The sequence below is a fragment of the Eubalaena glacialis genome, chromosome 1, assembly GCF_028564815.1.
Source record: "Eubalaena glacialis isolate mEubGla1 chromosome 1, mEubGla1.1.hap2.+ XY, whole genome shotgun sequence".
Lineage (NCBI taxonomy): Eukaryota > Metazoa > Chordata > Mammalia > Artiodactyla > Balaenidae > Eubalaena > Eubalaena glacialis.
The window spans coordinates 64,419,548-64,443,542 of NC_083716.1; the positions used below are offsets into that span (position 1 = coordinate 64,419,548).

Here is a 23,995-nt window from a genome sequence, read left to right on the forward strand (position 1 = left end):
TGTGATGCTCACGCAGCAGAGTCTAGTTTATTTTCAGACATCAGATATGATGGATTTCTAACAAGTGCTCCTGAGGGGCAGAGGCAGCCCTCGTAAGGAAAGCTGTTGTCTGGGCTTCCTCCAGGCTGGTACCTAAAGAAGGGCCTTCTTGGGTGCATCCAGCCCCAGCATGTACGTGTTCACCTCCAAGCTCCTTCGGGAAGGGACACATCACCTCCTGGCACATACAGGGCCAGATGGACAAAGTGCTCCGTAAATGTTGAGAGGAACTGACACATGAAGTGGCCAACTGCCTTTGCCCATCTTCCTCACCAGGCAAGATGCCCAAAATGTGTCAACAGGATTTCACCTGAAATTTAAAAAAAAAAAAAATTAAAACACCAAGTTGATACTCAAGATCTTTATTGATTCAAGTGTAACAGCAACCGTTGGTGAGAATTTAACTTTTCCCCTAATTTCCAAACACTTGCTGGTTTGGAAGGACAGTTAGAAAAACAAGACACAAAAACCTGATCACGGAGTCACACAGGACTGCCTCAGGACTGCGTGGTGCCCTCTGTTCTCCATCCACGACAGTGCAATGGACAGGCCGGGTAAGGGGATACCCACATTAAGGGAGACGAAGGGAAGACCAAGGAAAGTACTGGCAGTCTCCGTTTTTCCATTCAGAATGGATGGAACTGGGCCACTGGTTGCACAAAGACAGGGAAGAACATTTTTTTTTTTTAATATATAAAACATTTTAAAGATGCTTAAAATGGACACCCGAAAAATGTGAGTGTCCTCTGGGCTCTCCAAGACACCCTCTTTAAGGTTCACCCCGGGTAGCAGAGGGTCTCCTCACCCAGGTAGAAAGAGATGGGCTCCATCTCCAGGCGAAGGAAAGGCACTGGCTCACAGTCCTCAGTGATTGGAACAGACACCAGGAGCAGGATGCCTCACCACACAGCTTGCCCCTCATCTCTCGTGTTACTCCCCCACTCTCCTGGTTTCAAGTAAAAACGACCCTTGGCCTGGGCTTGGGTTTTTTGTTTTGTTTTGTTTTAAAGATTAAGATGGAGAGGAAGGGGGTACATTGGGGCAAGAATGGATATTCTGTGCTAGATTCATGCAATCTCAGGTGTTCAGGAATTTTGGGTTTAAGCACCGGCAAGAGCTCCCTTTGGAAATTTCAATGTGGCCAAATGATTATCAAGCACTGCAGCATCTCTCTGCCAGCCTCCAACTCTTAGAAAGGTGGCAGAGTGAGAGTTTAAATACCCCAGGAATGTGTTTCATCTCAGTACTATTTTCCATTCGGGATCCAGACAGTATGGTCTGCCAGGGCTGTAGGCAGAGGAAGCAAAGAGAAACCACAGATCATCTAAACAGGGACTTGAAAGACTTCTCCTAAATCTAAGCTTTGCCAAAAGGTGTCAACTTCCAGGACCAGCCCAGAGAAAGAAATGTAAATTCCAGAGGGTGGGAAAGGTGACATGAATGATTGTATCAACCATCCTTAATCTTCAATCAGAAATGTCTGTGAGCAAGCCTCAGGGAAACGCCAATACTCAACTGGAAAAACATGACTAGAACAGGAAATGCCCCTGGGGTATAAGCATTCTAAAGAATTGTGACCCAACTGCCTCAAGATCTGATGTCATCTTTTATTAAAAGCTGGGACAGAGGTAAAGAACGTGGTGGTGGTGGGGATAGTTATGTGTGGTAACTATGCCCCCTTCAAAGTCCAGACAGAAATTGCCCTCCCAAGGAAACAACGCTTCTTTAAAACAAATACTACCCCCTCCTAGATGTCATGGGCAGGTAAGAGATTGGGTTTCGCAGATTAATAAATAGCTCCCCTTATCATGTAGTCCAGAAACATGATAAGGGAAAGTTTTGACCCAGAGAGAAAAGCACTGGGCCTCCCGTCTGGAGGGGAATGTAAAGGGCTGCGGGCCCAGGCTTCAAGCAGCCAAGATATGTGATACGCCTAAGGTCTGACAGACCCAAAGAGCTGGTAACCCAAACAGCAAAAATAAAAGACCACCTATTTTGACTCCACCTCAAAATCAGATGGAAAAAAATTCATTTGAAGGTGCTTTAAAGATGAGTTCCTTAATTCTGGAAGAAGTACCTTTTTTTTTTTTTATAGCTGCCTCCGCAGCAATGCTTTTTTATTCAAGTATACTCTAAAGCAAGCAGGTCTATAGATAAGAAAATGCTGGGAAGAGTTGGAGCATAAATCCAAACAAGAATTTGCATCCTTAAGATGTCTGAAATCTCTAAAAACTTGGCACGGGTGCCAGAAACACATAGCAGACATTCACTAAACACGTGTTGAACTGACAAGCTTCATCTAAGTTTTTCTTCAGGGTGAAGACAGCATTGGTTCTCTTTAAGAACCCGTTTCCATCAGGAAGCCCAGGATGAGGTGGGCACGCAGTTAACCTGCAGTGGATTTAAAGAACAATAAAGCACAGACAGACATTTTAAATTCCCAGATGTTCCCTACTTATTGAGAAGTGGCTTCTTGAGTGAGAGACCTGGCCCAAGTTTGCTTCAGCTGGTGTGGTTTGTGAGAGCAGGTGCCAAGCATCGACTCTGGTGGGGACCTGGCTTCTGGATGCTCTCAGCTATGTCACCCTGAATCGGAACGGTTAGCTTTCCTCAGCCCCGTAACCCAAAATGTAATTCAAGTTTGCTCCCTTTGCTTAACAACCCTGACTCCAATTAAGTCCATTTGAGTGGCTCAACTAGAAGGATCCAATTCCCTTTGTCAATTCCTGGCTAAAGGAGAGAGCGAGCAAGCAGTATTGAGTCTTAGATACCAAGCCAAGGACTTACAAAGAAGCAACCTTGGGCTGCTGGTAGTATACACCAGGCAAATGTATAGATACATTCTCCTGGGAATTGCCATTTCTTGCCTCCCCTCTTAAAACTGGCAGTAGCCATGGGGAGAGAATCCGTTTTTCATCTGTTTGTCGATGCACGTCTTAAGAGAACTGTTTTCAGTAACGACACCTCTCTCAGTATATCATCTACTTTAAACCTACCCCCTCTTGTTGACCTGGTTTCATCCTCTATTGGGGGTGAGGTGGTTTTAAAGTATACCCAAAATTCTTTGATACCGCTCCATGCAGTAGGTGGGGTGTAACTCCCCTCCCCTTGAGCGTAGGCTGGCTTAGTGGCTTGCTTCTAAGGAACGGAATACGAAGGCGTGATGACGTGTGCTTTCGGAGACTGTCATAAAAGGCACTGCAGATTCCTCCTTGCCCTCTTTCTCTGGGATCACTTGCTCAGGGGGAGCCAGCTGCCATGCTGTGAGGACACTCATGCTGCCCTAAAAAGAGATCCACACAGGAAGACACTGAGGCATTTTGCCAACAGCCACAAAGAAAGCTCAGAAGTGGATTCTCAAGCCCCAGGTGACTGCAGACCCCGCTGACATCTTGACTGCAACTTCCTATGACCCTGTGCCAGACCCATCATGTGAAGCTGCTTCCCAGGTCCTAATCACAGAAACTGACAGATAATGTTCGCTCTTTTAAGATGTTAAGTTTGGGGGTAATGTGTTAAACAGCAATAGATAACTAACGCAGATGGAAGGACAAAACTCTTGGCTTGGAAGCCTAATAGCTAGAAGCCAGCTTCTCTACACTGTGGTCTTGAGAACACAATAGCTATTTCAACAGAATATGAGGAAGTGGTGAACTCAATGCACCACACTACGAAGGAGGTAGAATCATGACAATGCATGTCTCCTGCTGGAATTTGGACAAGGTCATTTCTCACCGACATGGATTGTCCCCAGAAGTACAGAAACATGGTTTTCTCCTAAGAAGAAAAGTACAAATAATCAATAAGATTTTAAGAACCGCCTCACTCAAATGCTACCCTAAGGGGGTTCCCTTTCCAGGAAAAAGCCCAGAGAGATTATTCATTTAGGGCTTCAACTGTGAGATTCCTTCCAAACATACAGGAGTAAACCACCTACTGGATTCTGGCTTGCCCTGAAAATGATTCTATGAGGCATGGCACAAAGGTGTCATCTGTTGGAAGTTCATCTATTGCCTTGTGAAATTATCTTTGAAATGCCGATTTATGGAGGCCACAGTATCTCTAGTAGCAGTGGCCTCCAGGAAGGAATTGCACCAAGCAGTATGGAGGTCGTTATAGAGACGGCTAAAGGATTGGGCAGCTGCTATATTATACAGCTGACACTCCCAAGAAATACTAGAAATATGGCCTCTGATTAGGGGCCCACATGCAGCAGTTCCTCAAGATAGCAAAAAAGGGGAACATGGCATCTTAAGACTACTCAAGCTGGCATGTTTTAAATCCATTCCTCGTCTCTCAGTGAGGAAGCCGAGTTTTCATGTGCAGCAGTAAAGAGCAAACAAGGGCGCGTGCTTCTGCTGACAGCCCGACTACTCGCTGTAGTGGAGTCAGACTCCAGAGGATGCCCAGGCCGGGCCCTGAGGAGGATGAAAGCGCCACTCCCAAAGAATCAAGCTCCCAGGGGACAATGAGGTCCTGAGCAAGCTTCTCATGCAAATTACCAATGCACCTTAAGTTGTTCCAAGAGTATGTAAAGTGAAATTTGGAGTTTAATTAAAATCAGAACAGAGATACATTAAAAAGCAAACAAAAAATACTTTTCCATTCATCAATTGTTGAGACTGAAAGCATCTCCAAAACTCTGGAGATCCAGCTTATTCCTGAGAGACATCAACCATCACAAAAGGTTTCACTTTTTGAACTCTTCACATTTTGTAGCAGAAAACAGAACAAAGTTCCTCAGACATCCTTCCTTCTTTCTGTCTAAAATGTATTCGCAAACAGGGTCTTTTCATAGTTCAAAAGAAAAACAGCTTTCTATCTTAGCCAACTGGCCTGTTACTCTCACCCTGGGATCTGATCTCTTAATAAGAGGGTTCAGGGCACCAAATCCAACCAGAAATTCCCAGGACACCAGTGGCTATTTTACTTGTCTTTCTATGAGGGGAGTCACTCTCCCAGGATTACTGTGCCAGTCAACAGTCAGGACCACGGGATGGGGAATGAAGCAGCAAAGGGTAAGGGAAAAAAGAATGAGGTTTCCATGAACAACCCAGGGAAGGCAGAATGGTCCAGTTTCACAATCCACCCACTACAAACTCCAAACATGCACACCCAAAACTAGAGCGAGAAGGAAAGAGCTCGTAAGGGACTAGGGAAGACGAGGGATGGTGACATGGAACAGCAGACTCGCCTACGGACAATTCTCACCTTCCTAACACCGGAAGATGTGTAATTAAAAAGTTGCTGTTCAAAACTGTACTGAAAACATCTAAAAATAGGTCTGTACTCATCTTAAAAATAAAAGGTCACTCCTCAGTTAAGAGGAGTGACAGATATTATCAGATACCAACACTTGAGGTATCCTGGATGTACATTTGAAAAATGGCCTGGCAGAGATAAGGGAGGGAAGGAAGGAAGGCGGGAGGGAGGGAGGGAAAGATAGGGAAATTCAGAGTACCATGGGAAAGGTAAGAAAAGTGGAAGGAACGCATTTTTAAGCCCATGCTTCTCTACCTCAGCAGCCAAACAAAGCAGGTCCACAAAGGAAAAAAGTTTAGTTCTTTTCTAAGAGCATTCTGAAAGTCAACTTCAAACTCAAAAATCACAGACAACAAATATCACAATGCTCACTGGACTGAAAAACAATGACTACTGAGCCTGGGTACTCAAACAGTTCAATGTCTTCCGAGGTCATTCCTGGGTATCAACCTGCAGAGGACTATTGGGTTGGCCAAAAAGTTCGTTCTGGTTTTTCTGTAACATCTTACGGAAAAACCAGAACGAACTTTTTGGTCAACCCAATACATCGGGCCTTATCCAAAGAGCCTCTGTCCTGTCGTAGGGACCTGCTCCGGGAGCAGGAGAAATCACGTGGATAGCTCAGAGTACAAAAGGACTGCAAGCAACAAGATGCAAGCAGGGAGGGATGGGAGAAGGGGAGGAAAGAACAACTGGTGACCAAAGACCCCCTTCTGATGTAGAGTTAAGAAATGTTTGCACAATTGTGATAAGTAAACGAACGGGAAGATGAACTGTAATACTAAAGACAGAAGACATTCCTCCCAGAGGAAGGAGGGGAAGTGGACCTCAAAACAGTGCCCCAGGGTAATGCTACCAGAGATGTACAAACAGCGTTCTGTCCCCAAGGACAAACACCTCAAGGTAAAAGAGAAAGCAGCTCTCTTCCTGTTTACCATTTCCCTCCAATGGTTTTCAAGACCCCAAACCCAGACTTTTGCAGCAGTGAAACATGAGCAAGACAGGGAGGAGAGACAGAGGGTAAGAACAGGAATGATGCTGAACCTATCAAACCTCCATATCACTTCCCCAGACTTCCCAGCCAGCCAATTATTGGTAGGCTGGTATTTGATTTGGGATTAAAAAAAAAAATGGGGGGAAGGGGGAACCAGAGGTTAACTGTTTTCCTCTGTGGGCTGCTTAGTTCTACAGAAATATGCCAAGGGCCTTCAATCTAACTGTCTAACTGGGAAGGGGAACAGGAAATAGGGAGAAGAAATGGTCAGATGCAGCTCATCTTTGCATCCTTTGGCACCCGGAGAAGGAGCAGGGGAGCAGGAGTAGGAGACTGCAACAGGGATTGCTGGTACTGCCTCTTCTGTCTTTGCATTGTTGATCCTATTGGCCAAATCAGGTACACACGTGTATCAGTGTTGCTGCTTTTCTTCTGATCCTCGCAGGACAGTCAGATGTCCATCTCAAACTGAGCATCATCTCCTGGTTAGAATGAAGAACAGAAAACATTAAGCACGAAGAGAAAAAGCAAAACAGTTTTAACTATCATTCCCTTTGCACAAAGGTCAAAAAGGAATTCAAACTGTCCCATTCTCTGCAGCCTTGAAACAACTATTCTGCTTTGCTTTGGCTAGTCTTTTTAATCTGGGGGAAAAACAAGAATGGCAGTCAAATCACCCACAGGGAGGAGCAATTGGGGGAAAGGATACAAGTGAAAACTTTCTGAGTGTCCCTTTGTCCAGAGGTTGACCAAACGGGAGCTCCTGGGGAGCACCTGGCCATCTATCAAGTCAGCACATTCTTCTGGAGGCTCTGAACTTTGGCCCTGCTCTGAATCGACACTTTGTCCATTAAAAACTCATTTGGAATTTGAGGAGGCAGAATGCTGGCTCGTGTAAAAGGGTCATGGGGTGCAATCCAAGGTGTACTTCAGGAGCTGGCCATTTCCACAGACACAGAGAGGACTCATTAATAAACGTGTGTGTGTGAGTATGGGGGAGTATTTACTGAAATATTACAGGCAGTCCTGGAAAACGGGGTGAAAAACCATACTGCTTTTCCCTACACCAGGGGTCCCCAACCCCCACGGCCACGGACTGGTACTGTGGGCGAGTGAGAGAAGCTTCATCTCTATTTACAGCTGCTCCCCATCGCTTGCATTACCTCCTGAGCTCCACCTCCTGTCAGATCAGCTGCAGCATTAGATTCTCACGCGAACCCTACTGTGAACTGCGCATGTGAGGGATTCTAGGTTGCGAGCTCCTTATGAGAATCTAATGTCTGATGATCTGAGGTGGAGCTGAGGCGGTGATGCTAGCACTGGGGAGTGGCTGCAAATACAGATTATCATTAGCAGGGAGGTCTGACTGCACAGAGACCATAATAAATCAACTGCCTGCAGACGCATATCAAAACCCTATCAGCGAGTGCCAAGTGAAAACACGCTCAGGGCTCCCACTGATTCTGCATTATGATTGAGTTGTATAATTATTTCATTACATATTATAGTGTAATAATAATAGAAATAAAGTGCACAATAAATGTAATGCACTTGAATCATCCCAAACCATCCCCCCATCCCCCTAGTCCATGGAAAAATCGTCTTCCACAAAACTGGTCCCTGGTGCCAAAAAGGTTGGGGACTGCTGCCCTACACCACAAAAATGACGTTCTTCTTGTAAGAAGCAAGGTCTGTTTCCTGAGGGTGATGGAAATGGGAGCTATTAAATTGTTTTGTTTCTCTGTGTGTGTGTTATCCCTAGTCCAAACAAAGCCCAGTTCAAGGAGTCCTCTTTGGGATTTACCAGTCCCTGATTTTGGATTCTTCCTCACCCCCCAACCCCCACCTAGATTAGATTTGGTTATGGTTTAGAACTCAGGGTTTTCAGAACAATTCAATAATTCAATAAGCCTTGGTGAGGGGAGTGGGGGGAACCTTAGAGACATATGACTGAATATCAGTTATAACTGAAGCATCAACTTTTCAACCCACAGCAGACTGACATTCGAATCCCAGGGCTACCCTCTTGGTCCCTAATACCAGCATTCTCTTACCAACTGCATGCTTCCTGTCATGATTGTTCAAGTTGTTCAAATTGTTTACTTCTATTTTGGAGTCTTCAATTAAGGTGCTGGGGCTGGTGACTCCTGGGATATTGGGCAGATGGCAGGGCGGGGTCTGAGCCATGGGAGAGTTGCGACGATCCAACAGAAACTTTCGATCATAAATGATTCGAGTTCCTGGAAAACAGGGTTTAAAGAAGACAGAAGTTTTGTATCCTGTTTCAAATATAATTTTAGGACAAGGAAAGTAGAAATTTACCTTCACTTTCCTTGCTTTGAAAAATAAGAACTTAGTTAACAATTCAAAAAGGCAGGACTTCCCTGGTGGCGCACTGGTTAAGAATCCGCCTGCCAATGCAGGGGACACAGGTTAGAGCCCTGGTCCAGGAAGATCCCACATGCCGCGGAGCAACTAAGCCCGTGCGCCACAACTACTGAGCCTGCGCTCTAGAGCCTGCGAGCCACAACTGCTGAGCCTACGCGCTGCTACTGAAGCCTGCTTACTCTAGGACCCGTGTGCCGCAACTACTGAGCCCACGTGCCACTACTGAAGCCCGCACACCTAGAGCCCGCACTCTGCAACAAGAGAAGCCACCGCAAATGAGAAGCGCAAGCACCACAACGAAGAGTAGCCCCCGCTCGCCACAACTAGAGAAAAGCCCGCATGCAGCAACGAAGACCCAATGCAGCCGAAGAAAACAAACAAACAAACAAAAACAAACAAAAAGGTAGCTGAAATTATGAGGAATGAATCATTCTGGAGAGCAGAAACTTAGTTCAATTTTCGAAAAATGAATAATTTGAACTATTTTGGATGGAAATTTTTCTAATACAGATTTTAAAACTTTTTACCACCTTAAACAGAAAACCAACCCTTTCTTGATGAATCCGGTTGATTATTATGAAACTCATTTATTACACTATGTTGTGACCTAGGAAGTCTCAGGGCCTATTCAGTTGGTGCTCTGTATTTTCCTTATACTGAATAGGATTCAGATAGCCAGGTTGTGCTTATGGCCCTCCCCACCATGGTTTCCTTGTCTCCTCCCTCACTGTTTGGCTAAGAACCATCTTTTTTCCATGTCTTAGTTTGGTTGCCCTAACCAAATACCACATTTTGGGTGCCTTACACAGAAATGTATTTCCTTACAGTTCTTTCTCATTGTGTCCTCCCATGGGGGAGAGGGGAGCAAGCTCTCTGGTGTCTCTTTTGGGACACTAATCCTATTTTGAGAGCCCTACCCTCAGGACTTCATCTAAACCTAATTACCTCCCAAGGCCCTATCTCTATATATCATCACATTGTGGGGGTCAGTGCTTCAATATATGAATGGGGGGGAGCACAATTCAGTCTACAGTACACCCTTTACACCCATTCTAACTTGATACATCTAATCTGTTGGGTTTAGAAATTGGTGATCTGCTTATTTTAACACTATGTAAAATAAGAGGAAGTAGGCTGGGAAGGAGCCTGATGGTTTTCCAATGAACAAAGGGAAGCAGCTTTAGTGGATGGATTTTGTTGTGTCACCCCCCACTTTTGTCCATGGCTAGGTTTCAGAAGGGTGAGATTTCACTGTGAGATGTTCTTACTAATATTCACATTGCAAGTCAGAACAAGATTATTCTCACTTCTGTAGTACACTAAGCTTGGAAACTCTGAGGTGAGGTGGTGAAAAAAAGCACAGGATAAAAGCAAGCTTTCTATTTCTAAATTATATATTAGCAACACATAAACATTAAAGAATTATAATTGAACCAAGTAGGAAATAAGTAGTAGAAATTCTACCTAAATGTGTCAGATATAGAAGAAACTTTGAAGAACTCCTGTGACTTTGCAGAGGCAATAAAATACATTTTTTACTTCTTTGGGATATAATTCATGTACAATTCATTCAAAGTGTGTAATTCAATAGTTTTTAGTATATTCATAGAATTATGCAATCATCACCACAATCTTTTTTTTTTTTTGGCTGTGCCATGAGGCTTTCAGGATCTTAGTTCCCCGACCAGGAATTGAACCTGGGCCACAGCAGTGAAAGCGCCGGGTCCTAACCACTGGACCCCCAGGGAATTCCCACCACAAACTATTTTAGAACACTGTCATCATCCCCAAGATAACCCATATACATTTAGCAGTCTCTCCCCACGTTCTGTCAACCTCTCCAGCCTAGGCAACCACTGATCTCTTTTCTGTCTCTATAGATTTGCCTATTCTAGACATTTCATAAAATACAATCATGCAATATGTGTCCATTTATGACTATTTCTTTCACTTGCAGGTTTTTAAAATTCATTCATGTTTAGCATTTATCAGTACAGTTGACCCTTGAACAATGCAAGTTAGAACTGTTTTTCAACAGGAAGTACTGCAGTACTATACGGTCAGTGTTGGCTGAATCCATGGAGGCAGAGGGCCAACTACAGGTTACACTTGGATTAACCCCCACGTTGTTCAAGGATCAACTGTACTTAATTTCTTTGTATTGCCAAATAATATTCCATTGTATGTATAAATCACATTTTATCAATTAACCAGTTGACGGACATCTGGCTTGTTTCCACTTTGAATAATGCTGCTATAAACATTCACGTAGGGAGTTCCCTGGTGGTGCAGTGGTTAAGAATCCGCCTGCCAATGCAGGGGACACGGGTTCAAGCCCTGGTCGGGGAAGACCCCACATGCCGCGAAGCAATTAAGCCCGTGCGCCACAACTACTGACCCACGCACCTAGAGCCCGTGCTCCACAACGAGAAGCCACCACAACGAGAAGCACCGCAATGCACCGCAACGAAGAGTAGCCCCCGCTCGCCGCAACTAGAGAAAGCCCGCGCGCAGCAATGAAGACCCAATGCAGCCAATAATTAATTAATTAATTAATTTTAAAAAAATCAATTGGCCGTAATTGTGAGGGTTTATTTCTGGACTTCCACTGATCTATGTGTATCCTTATGGCAGTAATACACTGTCTTGATTTGTAACAACTTTTGAAATCAGGAAGTGTGAGTCTTCTAACTTTGTTTTTCTTTTTCAAGATTGCTTGGGGTATTTTAGGTCTCTTAAAGTTCCATATATGAATTTTAGAGTCAGCCTGTCAACTTCTGCAAAGAAGCCAGCTGGGATTTTGATGGGGATTGTGCTGAATATATAGATAAATTTTGGGAGTAGTGCCATCTTAACAATATTAAGTCTTCCGATCCATGAACATGGAATGTCTATTTATATAGGTCTTCTTTCTTTCAACAATATTATCTAGTTTCCACAGTAAATGTTTTGTGCTTTTTTTGTTAAATTTATACCTATGTATTTTATTATTTTTATGCTATTGTAAATGGAATTATTTTCTTTATTTCATTTTTGGATTGTTTATTGAAAGTATATAGAAACACAATTGGTTTTTGTATACCAATCTTGTTTCTTTCAGCCTTACTAAACTCACTCGTTAGTTTTAATAGTTTAGTGGATTTTTAAGATACATTTGGTTTCAAATGCACACAAAGTAAACAATTCAGAAGAGAAGACACCTGAAGAACTAGGATCTTAACTGATGCTGTTAATGTTCTTAAATATGGCCAGGGAAAATATGGGTACAAAACCACAGTATTTTAAGTGTTTGAATTTTAGATCACTGCAAGCTGAAAAAATTAACTGTAGCAGATATATAGCAAAAAAAGGGAATCAACATGTGACTAAGGATTCTGTGGTGTAATTGAAAAGCATTTGACATACAAAAAAACAAAACTATTAAAAGAAAAACATTAAGACCTGACTATGAATAAAATGCCAGGGGAAAAAACCCTTTATATTTCCTTTTTTGGATATTGTGTTTACTGTGAAATTATATGAATTCCAAGACAATTAAAAACCTAATATTCAGGGTCTCTTATACATGTGCACAGACACATTTTCTGAAGCAAGAACTTCCAATAATTCAAATTTCAACTGCCGGCCACATTTATGTCAGCCCAATTCAACGTCAACCAATGCATCCACAACTAACTAGAGAAAAGTTAACCATAAATTCTTAAAGAAGGTTAAAAAAATCCATAGCTTGCGTATAAGACAATATTAAAATGGAGCATGATTTTAATAAATTGATGGAGTGTTAAAAAAAAGAATCTATTTGACATTGACAGTGGAAACTTTTTCTTTCCAGTGAGTGTTCCATTTTCTTTTCTATGAAAATCATCATACTCCTTGGTTTTATATTGAAAAGTTACAAAATTCATAGTATCATATATGCTATTTATTGATTTTCAATGTTTACAATTAAACCATAATAAAAGTGAATTATCATAGTTAAGGAAGAGTATGTAAATATTATAGACCTTGATATTGTAGAAAATAATGGAAAGGCAGACATACCAGGAAAGTAGAGGCAGGACAGGTAGATAGTATAATCTCACATGGTGGAGAGTTAAAACTATCAGATTGAAACACAAGAGGTTTAACTATAGTATTTAGAGTTTTAAAGGTAACTACCCAGAAGAACCAAAAACGATAAAACAATCTACAAAAATTGGTAAATGGAGAGAGGGAAAATGAGAGGTATAGAAAGTAATGAAAGCATATAGTGTCCTATATGCCTCATTTTCATAATAGGGAGTCAACAGTATCATCCAATGTTAAGAAATCAAGAAATTGTGGTATACATATATTATTTACAGTAACAGTAGTGTAACCAATAAAATCACTATAAACAGAAACTGTTAAAAGCAGTAGTCTCTTGGCATTTTTGCATTTTATGTGCTTCTGTTCAATTTTTCTTTTTCTATTTTGTTTTTAAAACTTGCATATATTACTATAGTCTTCATGTTTGGATTTCAAAATAAATAGGAATCTTTAGATCTAGGTTAACATTAGATATCTATAAACGTTCTTCATCCCTTGGTGACGACTTTTTCAGATAAATCTAATACCCTGACCCAGCACTTTCTAAATGCTGACATTACTAGGAAAACATGAGAGTAAAACTCAGTCCCTTTGATGGAGAACAGAGAGGAGGAAAAAAAGCTTCTATCTTTTGATCAAAAAACTAGTGATTTTCAAATGGCAGGGAACACAAGAGGGTGAATGAATAAGGCCCAAAATTATGCTTGTGAAGATGGTTAGTTAGTACAGAAACAAGGTCATTCAAGCCTAAGGGCCTCTTTCAAGACCAAGTAGCTTAGTTTAAATGATAATTAATCCATATATTAAGCTATATACACCCAAGAAATTGTATAACCTGAAATAAAACCACCTAGACAAAGTCCACTGTAACATGGTTAACTGACAGGGTAGTAGTTACTATACTTTTGCAGGGTCCTGACCATAAAACTGTTTAACTAAGGCTGCTTCCAGAATTAGAATTAAGCATCCACTCATGCAAATAGACAGTTCAGAAAAAAGAAACAATAAGTAACTTGCCCAAATTGAATACCTTGAATAGCTGGTCACAAAACCCTCCAAGAAGGCTGAGATGAACCTACACCCTCCTAACAATATCCTAGGCAAGAAGGGAGAGTGTAGGGTCAAATACGGCTTCCCTCAGAGGACTTTAGCCATCAAAGAGGAAAATCTTTCTCACAAAAGCGTCAGTGGACTTCCTGCTTACAATCCTTAGGCCAGAACTGAGTCAGATGCCTGCCAGCCCAGATACTGGGGAAGCCATAGAGTAGTCAGGGTGCATCTTCTGGGGCTTGGCACACTACCACTTTAAAAAAATGAGGGAATCTGGGGTAGCATGGAAAAAGAGTGAACGGCTGTTGGGCTGGAAACCAATAGAGTCAGTCACGTCACGTCTGTATTTAATATTTACCTAAATTTAAATCCTCATCTTCCATAGTAGGAAACTGTTAATATCTAAAACTGAGAAATAGCATTAAATCATGTTATTCAGAAATCCAGAGGTAAGTGGGAAGCAGCCGCATAGCACAGGGAGATCAGCTCGGTGCTTTGTGACCACCTAGAGGGGTGGGATAGGGAGGGTGGGAGGGAGGGAGATGCAAGAGGGAAGAGATATGGCAACATATGTATATGTGTAACTGATTCACTTTGTTGTAAAGCAGAAGCTAGCACACCATTGTAAAGCAATTATACTTCAATAAAGATGTTTAAAAAAAAAAAAAAAAAGAAATCCAGAGGTAAACGCTAGAAGAAATGGCTGAAAGAGTTTAAAATGGTTTCTCTGGGGAGTGGAACTGGAGATGAGATGGGGCATGAGAATGTTGCTTTTTGTTATTAGCCTAATACTATATGACTTTTAAACTTTACTTTCATAGTTATAAAAAATAAATGCAAAAGAAAAATAAAAGGGTGATTGCATGAATACTTAAGGCATTTTGCTAAGTCAAACAAGTCAGTCACAAAAGACAAATATTTTATGACCCCACAAATATGAGGTACCTGGACTAGTCAAATTCATAGAGACAGAATGTACGATGGCTGCCAGTGGCTGGAGGTGGGCAGGTAATGGGGAGTTATTGTTTAATGGGTATGAAGTTTCAGTTTGGGAAGATGAAAAAAGTCCTAGAGATAGATGGTGGTGATGGCTGCGCAACAATGTGAATGTACTTAATGCCATGGAACAGTACCTTAAAAATGGTTGAAATGGTCAATTTTATGTTATGTATATTTTACAATAAGACATATATATGATTTCAGACTTCTAGCTTCCAGAAATGTAACAGAATAAATTTGTTGTTTAAAGAAGCCCCCACCACCAATTTTTTTTTTAAGACCAAGAGAAAGTGTTAAAAAAAAAAAGCAAAGCCCATTATAAGGAATCGGGGAAAAAAATGACTCAAAAAGTATTTCCAAATATAAATACATATGTAACAGACCGACACTAAAGCCACGAGGAAGAAGGTATCCTTCAAATCTAGAAATTAAAACAACAACAACAACAAAGCACTTGGCAAGTAACTTTAGTATTCCATTAGAAATTCCTGACATTCTCCATCTATGCCTCATATAAGGGCCCACCAAGATATCAGAAACAGATACAAGATGAACAAGCAGCAAGTGTTTCCAATACACTCAGAAAGGTAGTTTGCCACTTTCCCTCTTTCCTCCCAAGCCCCCGTCTCCCCCAGTAATAAAAAGGGAAAATAAGAAGTTAAAATACACAAAGGACTTACAAAAACAGTGGTTTTCTTTGCTTTTTATTATTCCAGCTTAAGAGGGGTGATTAACAAGGTCTGTGTTTGATTGACTGTGTTAGAGAACATTCTTGAATGAACTACAGTTTTAAACATCTGTTCTTCATGGAGGCTCTGGATGAAACGACAGACTCCTAAAAGCTCTATGCCAGATAACCCAGAGGAGGCTACAAGCTGCCTAACCCAGTATCCTCCAGGGAAGTTGATGGTGGCCAAACCACATTTACTGTGTACAACCATCAAATCCCTGAAGTGCTAATAAAACCAAGAGAGGGACTATTTTTACATCAAAAAAAGGCACAATTGGAGCCGGAGGATATTATAACTTAGTATGGCTAAATAATTATGGCAAACGGAAGACATCCAAGGTTTGTGAAAAGCCAATCCTTATTGTCCTTTGATTAACTCCAATAAAGATTAACTCCAATAAAGACTTCCAAGATATTAATGTCAAAGGATGGGCTCCCTGCCCAATCATGCAGGACACTGCCATAGTAGAACACACACCTAGGCTGAAAGGGAAGTTGATAATGACTATCTTCCTATGCAGAAGGTCCAGTGCTAGAAGAGGCTTTAGACAGCATCTGGCGGAAGCCTGTCATTTTACAGATGGAGAAACTAGCATCCAAAGAAAGATCACACAGTGACACAGGAGCCGGGAGACAAACACAAATAAGCAAGGTACTCTAAGCAAATCTAGCTCTCTTGAGTCTTGGTTGCAAAGTGATCTGAAACAAATGACCTTTTTAGTTAGTACCAGGTCCAAAGTGGTATACAAAACACAAACTAATCTCAAATAAATGCTAACTGATTTTAAGTCTATCAAAATGAAGTACATCAAATATGTCCACGTCTGTTTGGGCTTGAACATTCATCTTGAAATAAATTTTCTCAAGAAATGCCTGGCTCTGATTCCAGGAAAAAGCTGGTTGGATCTGACAGACTGTTGACTGCATCCTGGATCAATTCTTTGGATTAGATTTCACAGATGTTGTGGTTCAGCCTCTGTAATGTTAATAATTAATGAAGGCTCGCTCACTGCTTTGGTATGGGGAAAGCACTCAGATTCAAGCCTGGCTTTCATTCCCACTTCTTGTTTTCCTCAAGTTCACTCCTCTTGGGCACTTCAAAAAAAAATAAAAACAATGTATACATACATATCAATGTCTTCTACTTTTACGCATAGTGAGGAACTCATCAATAAAGTTCATAAGAGGCAAAGAAGCCTACTGGAGATCACTGGTCTAGGTCACTTTTTTTCAGTGCTGCTTCTTCATAATGGTTCTAGGAACTTATCAGACCAGAGAGTGGTTTCATTTCAATGTAAAAGCAGCCCAGCTCTAACATAAACATTCTCTGGTAATGAGATGAGCACCTTTCTCAAGCTCAAAGGATTAATTATGACATCTTAAAATGAACCACAAGCCTCTCAACTTTCTGATAGGTACCTCTTAGAACCTAGAGAGCAATGGTCTATCTTCACCAGTCCTCACTTCTGCTATAAACAGCAGGCCATTTCTAAAAAAATTAAAATTGAATGAGGTATTACACTGACACTAAAACCAGACAAAGATACCACAAGAAAAACACAGACTAATATCCCTTATGAATATAGATGCAAAAATTCTCAACCATTAGCAAACTGAATTCAGCAACATATATAAAAAGGATTATATTCCATGACCAAATGGCACTTATCCCATGAATGCAAGGCTGGTTCAACATCTAAAAATAATTAACATAATACATCATAACAATAGAATAAAAAACAAAAATCACATGATCATCCCAATAGATGCAATATATATATGCATTTGATAAAACCCAACACCCTTTCATAATAAAAACATTCAACAGACTAGGAATAAAAGGGAACTTCCTGAACCTGATAAAGAGCATCTATGAAAAACCACAGCTACCATCTTACCTAATGATGAAAGACTGGAGGTTTTCCCCTAATATTGAGAACAAGTCAAGGGAATCTGTTGTCACTCTCTTGTCATTTTTGTTCAACACTGTAGTAAAGGTTCCAGTTCTAGCCAGGGCAATTAGGCCAGAAAAACAAAACAAAATGGGGCACCTAGATTGATAAGAAAGAAGTAAAACTATCTCTATGCACAGATGACTGTGATCTTGTATATAGATAATCCCAAGGAATCTACAAGAATTGAATTGTATTTTCCAGTTAATTGATCCTTGCTTGTTAAGGATTTTACTTTTAAAAACTACTCAATGAAATGAACAGCTTCAGTTGCCGGGGCATTTGTCCTAAGGATCTGAAAGATCATTTATTCAGATATAAACACTCATAGATTTCTGAGCTTCTGGGTTCAAACTGTGGCCTGAGTATCAGGTGAAGAGGTCCTTTAAAAACGAGCCACACATCAGATAGATAGCTGCTGGGTGTTATAACACAGGTTTTAAGGGATCTTTGCCAAACAAAGCTCTGTGATGAACAAATTTGAAAATGGTAGCCTAAGCCTTACCTATTCAATAAGTTGAATGAGAGCAAGTTTCAACTGACTTCTGTTCTATTATAAATAGATTAGCAAAAATCTTTTAAACATTAATTTGTTCATCGAAAGACTTGGAAGCCAAGAAAAAGTTCTATCCTTCACCAACCAACTACTGTCCTGCTCAGGCTCTCTTCCTCTCCAACCAGATGAACTAGCTTTCCCACATTAACTTTACCTTGTCTGATCTGCAAATCTTTTTTTCCTCATCACAGCCTTTACTGCTGATTGGCAGCGAAGCATCTCCTACAACATTATTTACTACTGTAGCTATTTGAGTTCCAAAAATTATTTTGGCTGATTCCATATAAAAATAAAAAACCTGACATTCCTTAGTCATTTGTTATGACATGTCCACACACCAAAATATTTTTTTGTCCATACAAATCCATGAAGCCTATTCAAGACAATATCGAAAAATTGAAAGGACATGATCTGCATATCTTTACACTGTCTCCAAACAATGCAAGACCCCTCCCATAAAATCATCTTTAAGACTCCAGTCCTCACAAGGTCTTTGCGGAACAACCCTGGTAGTGCCAATTTACAGACTCGTCACGTTTCACCCTTCCCGTTTTACACACAGGCCTCCGGAGAGCAGAAGGGAGTTGTGCACTATCAGCCTGGACGAGCTCTGTCTTCCCTCATCAGGCTGTGACTGACATGGAGCAGGCAGAGGCACTCCCTTCCACACATCGCACTGCTATATGCCTTGCGGCTGAGGGCTGCTGCCTTCCCAGGCTCAGAATTCAGTCCCTCATCAGCAAACATGCACCCAACACAAAACTAAGCTACATCTTCTAGTACATGCTTTGGCAGCTGATGAATATGAGACTACAGCCAAATCTGCTCCGGAATAACACATGTTAATTTTTGTTACTCTGAGATAAGTAAATGCCATCTTCCTGAAACACAAGGCAAAGTGATTGGACAACTTTCAACATGTTTTTCACACACTTCTCACATGTAATCATGAAGTCCTTTGGTTAATAACTGAAACGAGAGAGCCAAATAAGTACACTTGCTGGTTCAGAAGTTTTTGGCCTAGAATAAACTCAGCCCAAGGTCACTGAACTAGAAATTTTGTAACAGTGAGAAACTGGCCTTCCTTCCCCATATCTACACAGAGCTCTATTCATTTCTCCCAAGAAAGGAATCAGATTAACACTCAGGACTCCCCCCAAATACTCTTACTTTATTATGGCTCACTCCAAGTGGATTCTTTTCCCTTCTTCCTGTCTTCTCCTTTATCCCCAGACCCTTCCAATGGCCTTCAGTGAACCAATCAATCACAGCAACTCTCCAGCTGGCAGAGAGGAAGCACAGAGTATGAACAAGATTTCAGACCATCATAGTTAGTTCCCCTCTGGTGCTCTTGTTATGGCAACAGCATACTTTTCCACAGCTGATGAGGATGTTATGCAGGAAAAGAAAGGCAAAAAGAAAGGCTCAAAGAGGTCTCTATGTTTCTGCTCATTCCCCAGAGCACAACCCTCCCACAGGGAGACAGTTCAGAACTTAAAAAAAATAAGATAACAAAAAGCATCGCCATTAGCTAGCATTCCAGAGGTCGAAGAGTCTTTTTAAATGTTTGTAAACTCCCTTTCCTAGGAAAATACGCATCGTAAGACAACAGAGGAAAAAACTGGACTAGGTATCAGGACACTAAATTTGCAACTACCCACTGACATTAATTAGCTGTATGACACTAACAAGTTACTTAATTTCTCTCAGTTACAGAATGAAAGCATTAGGTTCCTTCCTAATGTCACAAAAGTGAAGGAGACTGCAGTAACTTTACCTTTCACTGAGGCCAGAAGCAGCTTCTCAAAGTTAGAACCGAACATCATTCATCCCCATTCCTCCAGGCAGATAAAACAAAACAAAATAAAATCCAAGGGCATTTTGAATTTACTCAAAAATTTTACTCTTCCTTAATAATGAGAAAATGTACACTTCTAAAAATATGAGAAACAGAAGAGGTTACAGCAAGTGTGTTTTCACCCAACTCTCATTTTCCAAACCACAGGAAGGCAATTTTGAGAAACCTTTTCAAGGGTGAACTGTATCCTCTGTGGGGAGAGGTGTTAAGTTCACTGTGTTGTGAATGTCCTTGCCCAGTCTGATCATTTAGGGCATTCAGCACATCAACTGTTATCCTGGAATGCTCTGACATGTGTATGACACTCCAGAAAGTTTCCAGAAGTTTGAGACAGGAAACTCTAATCCCCTTCCTTCCTACTACATAGATTTTTCACTACAAGCCTTCTATCGCTTTTCTAAATGTTTTCAAGTCTGAAATATACGTTAGCACTCGACTCTTTACAAGTTTTTTTTTTTAGAACTAAAAAGCTTTTCCACCCTTAACCCCCACCAAGATTTTAAGACCATTCAGAGCAAAGACTGCATTTCCTACTTTTGTCTGTAGTCCCCTTTTGTGCAAAGCACTGCACTAGACCCACAAAACTCACTTAAGGTACCTAATCGGATTAATTCAGGTGCCTAGAGGTGACCAAATAACAACCCTGGTTCAGGGAAGGAAAATTACATGAGAGGAGAGAGGGAAATGTAACAAAAGAGATGAACAAACCATCAGAAAATTGGAAATTTTCCAAAGTGGGGGGAAACTACATCAGTAAGTACTGAAAATCTAGGCGGCACTGAGTTAATTGCTATAAAAGTGATTAAATCCAATCACAACAGTGCTATATCTTATAAACACATTACGTAAGTCTTTGTGTTAAAAATTTAAAGATGACAATGTGCTCTACCAATAAATATTGGCTCAATATAATAGATGAGCTAAGATGACAAGTTTTAAATCAGAAATTAAAAAGTGTAGAAAACTGGGACTTCCCTGGTGGCGCAGTGGTTAAGAATCCGCCTGCCAATGCAGGGGACACGGGTTCGAGCCCTGGTCCAGGAAGATCCCATATGCTGTGGAGCAACTAAGCCCGTGTCACAACTACTGAGCCTGCGCTCTAGAGCCCACAGGCCACAACTACTGAAGCCCGCGTGCCTAGAGCCTGTGCTCCGCAGCAAGAGAAGCCAGCGCAATGAGAAGCCCGCGCACCGCAACGAAAAGTAGCCCCCGCTCACTGCAACTAGAGAAAGCCTGGCCGCAGCAGCAAAGACCCAACACAGCCAATAAATAAATTAATTAATTTTTTAAAAAAAGTGTCGAAACTATCTGGAGACAGGGTCAGTGATATTTGAGAAAGCAGTAGTGGCTATGTACACAGGGAGGAAGGATAAATGAATCAGTATTTCTGGCAGAATCTTTCCAAGCACTGTAGGAACTAATCCAGACTATGAGATAGGCGTCTATCTTTAAAGTACACTTAAAGACTATGCCCTTACTTTAAAAGCATGGTAGCTTGGCTGTCTGAAATATGCCAAAAAGGGTGTCCCTGTGACTCTTCCCTCAGGGGAATAATGATTAATATACAGCTAAAAGTTTAGTTCCTTCCTCAAAGAAATAATATCTGAGTGCAGTTGCTACTATGACATAAGTTCTGAACTGCTGGAAGCACAGGCATTACGGAATTCACAAAGAATTCTGGAAGAAGTTATAAATCTCTTTCCATCACCTTGGAAAACAGTATCCATTTCTTAAAAGCTGTCAGTTCAAGTTCAAGACAACCCTATCTGGAGCAGATTCTGATCTGCCAAAATCTTTCACAATTAAAAGGCAAGAAGATTTCAGCATGCTCAGGGTCTGGCCTTGAACAGATCAGGTCAGGAGGGAGGTTTCTCCAATGAGGTAAGCCACCTCACTAGAAACTCCACTGCTCTGCAAAGTTATAACTTCCTTAAGCCCAGTTCTCCACACTTATTGATGAACTTCTCCTGCCTGGGTTATTTAAAAGTCTTACAAGGCAGTCACCCCACCCCTAGAGTGGCCTGGCTGGATTCCTCTGTAGAGCTCTCTCCTAGATTTTTATCCCCTGTTGGCAAGGTCTTCTTACTCTACCGCCTTGCTATTGTGCAACCGATTAAAGGATCGCCCAGGCCTAACTGCAGGGGATTGGTTGTAGTACAACTGGTGAGCCCAGCCCACAAGAACGAAGCTAGCAATCTTGCAGACTGCAGGGGTTGCCAGCCAAGTCCCAACCCTCTAGCCAGAGGCCGTCACCAAAAGGCAAAGTTACAAAGTTAAAAATGAAGCACCATTCCCTTCATAATGTCCCTCAAGATCGTCCAGTCTCCTCCCTCTGGAGAAAAGCCCAGTGAGGGGAAAGACAACCTTTGAGCTCCCTTTTCCCGTGAACAATTAATTCAACGTTCTTCACCTCTACCCCAGTGTTCTTCCTTGTAAACAGTTTCTGGTCGTACTTTGAAAAGCAGTGTTCAGAAACCCCGCTCTGCACTGCCCCTTCCCCAGGATCAAGCGAGCCCCCCAGCAAGGGTGCCCTGCTTGACAACGCCCTCTTCAATCTACCTCCCAAGGCGGCGCCGCCAAAACTCTACCCTCAAGGCTGCCAGCGCTCCTTTCCCTAGCCTATTACTTGAGCATTATTTTATCACTCCTCCTCCAGCCTGGGGACTCCCCCAACCCGCGGGGCCTGGTCCAGCAAAGTAAACAATGCTGTCAAAGCGGGATAACACTGGGCGAGGCTTCCAAACTCCGCATTCCAGCCTCCTCCTGGTGTTCTAAAAGCAGCAAAACAAGTCATCGCAGCGTCCCAGGAGCGACTTACTCTCCCCACTTCCTTTCTACAAAGGCCCGGGAGACAGCTCCAAAATCAAGCGTCAGTGTGCACAACTACACAATATGTAAGAGGCAGAGGTAATGCGGAGTGAGTGCAAGGCCAAATGTAGACGATTTGCCCCAGAGCAGGAGGAGAGGAGGCAGAAAACTGGGTAGAGTGCGTAAACCTGCCACGAAGCGGGAACAAGGGCTTTTTTTCGCTACAGGAGAGCCACTTTCCAGAGTGGGCACGCACTGAATCGAGCTGCAGGCGAGAGAACGCGAAGTTAAGGTTCCCGAAAGCTGTCTCACGGGGGCTTTAGTGGGGCTGCGGCGGAGGGGCTGTGGCGGAGCCGGGGTGGCCGGAGCGGCCAGCGTGGACACGCCCTGAGTTAAAGGACCTTGGCGGGAAACTGAGGGGACACCGCGGAGGCTGGCGCGGACGCGCTCGGGAGCCGGCTGCAGCCGCTGCAGGCTCGGGTGAGGGCCGCGCGGGCGGACGGCGCTCACCTCCCGGCGTGGTGGAAAAGAGCGTCCCCCCGGGCGTGGTGCAATAGTCATGAGGTAGCTGCGCGGCGTCGCTGATGGGCACGGTGCGGGTGGGGATGGCGCGGCTCTGGCTGGGCTGGTGGCCGCTGCCGGCGGACGAGGACATGGCTCTGGGCGCGGGCTCTCGGGCTTTGTCCGGCGGGCGGGCAGGCGGGCAGGCGGGCGGGCGGCGGCGGCGGCTGGGGGCCCGGGCTGCTCCTGCTGCTCCGGCGGGCGGAAGGGCGGGCGGGGCTCGGCGCGCTCCGCTCGCTCCTCGCTCGCTTCCTCTCGCTCCCTCGTCCCGCTCCGCTCCCGCCGCCGCCCTCTCAGCCGCCGCCGCCGCCGCCGCCGCCCGTTCCTCCGGCCTCCGCCAGCAGCCTCAGCAGCAGCAGTAGCAGCAGCAGCAGCAGCTGCAGCAGCGGCGACGACGACGACGACGACGACCGGAAGCGGGCGAAGGCGGGACGCAGAAGAAGCTCGGGGTAGCTGGTCGGCCGGATGTGACGTTACGAGGGGCGGGTGCCGTGCGACGAGGCGGGGCTGCTGACGGGGCGGGGCTTAAGCCCTGAGGGCTGGACGCGAGTCGGGCAGAACCTATGCCAAGTGTTTGTGAGCTGCGTGTCGGTGGACACGGAAAACTTGCGTGTTTTTTTGTTTTTTGTTTTGGAAACAATTATTTTTTTTTAAAACATCTTTATTGAAGTATAATTGCTTTACAATGGTGTGTTAGTTTCTGCTTTATAACAAAGTGAATCAGTTATAC

The 23,995-nt window shown here is 42.9% G+C and overlaps 1 protein-coding gene across 2 annotated transcripts; it reads right to left on the reverse strand.

Moving 5' to 3' along the window:
• On the reverse strand, positions 1 to 23,690 carry EIF4EBP2 (eukaryotic translation initiation factor 4E binding protein 2). Of its 2 annotated transcripts, none has more exons than XM_061181325.1 (4): positions 23,215 to 23,690; positions 8,350 to 8,535; positions 6,703 to 6,777; positions 1 to 349 (listed from the first exon to the last, which is right to left on the reverse strand). In XM_061181325.1, exons 1-3 carry the CDS (start codon positions 23,357 to 23,359, stop codon positions 6,746 to 6,748), a joined length of 363 nt encoding a protein of 120 aa, XP_061037308.1. In that variant the 5' UTR covers positions 23,360 to 23,690; the 3' UTR covers positions 1 to 349; positions 6,703 to 6,745. The 2 variants fall into 2 exon arrangements, with proteins under 2 accessions (XP_061037308.1, XP_061037317.1); XM_061181334.1 differs by lacking the exon at positions 1 to 349 and adding an exon at positions 1,635 to 3,322.
• Positions 23,691 to 23,995: the final 305 nt, after the last annotated feature.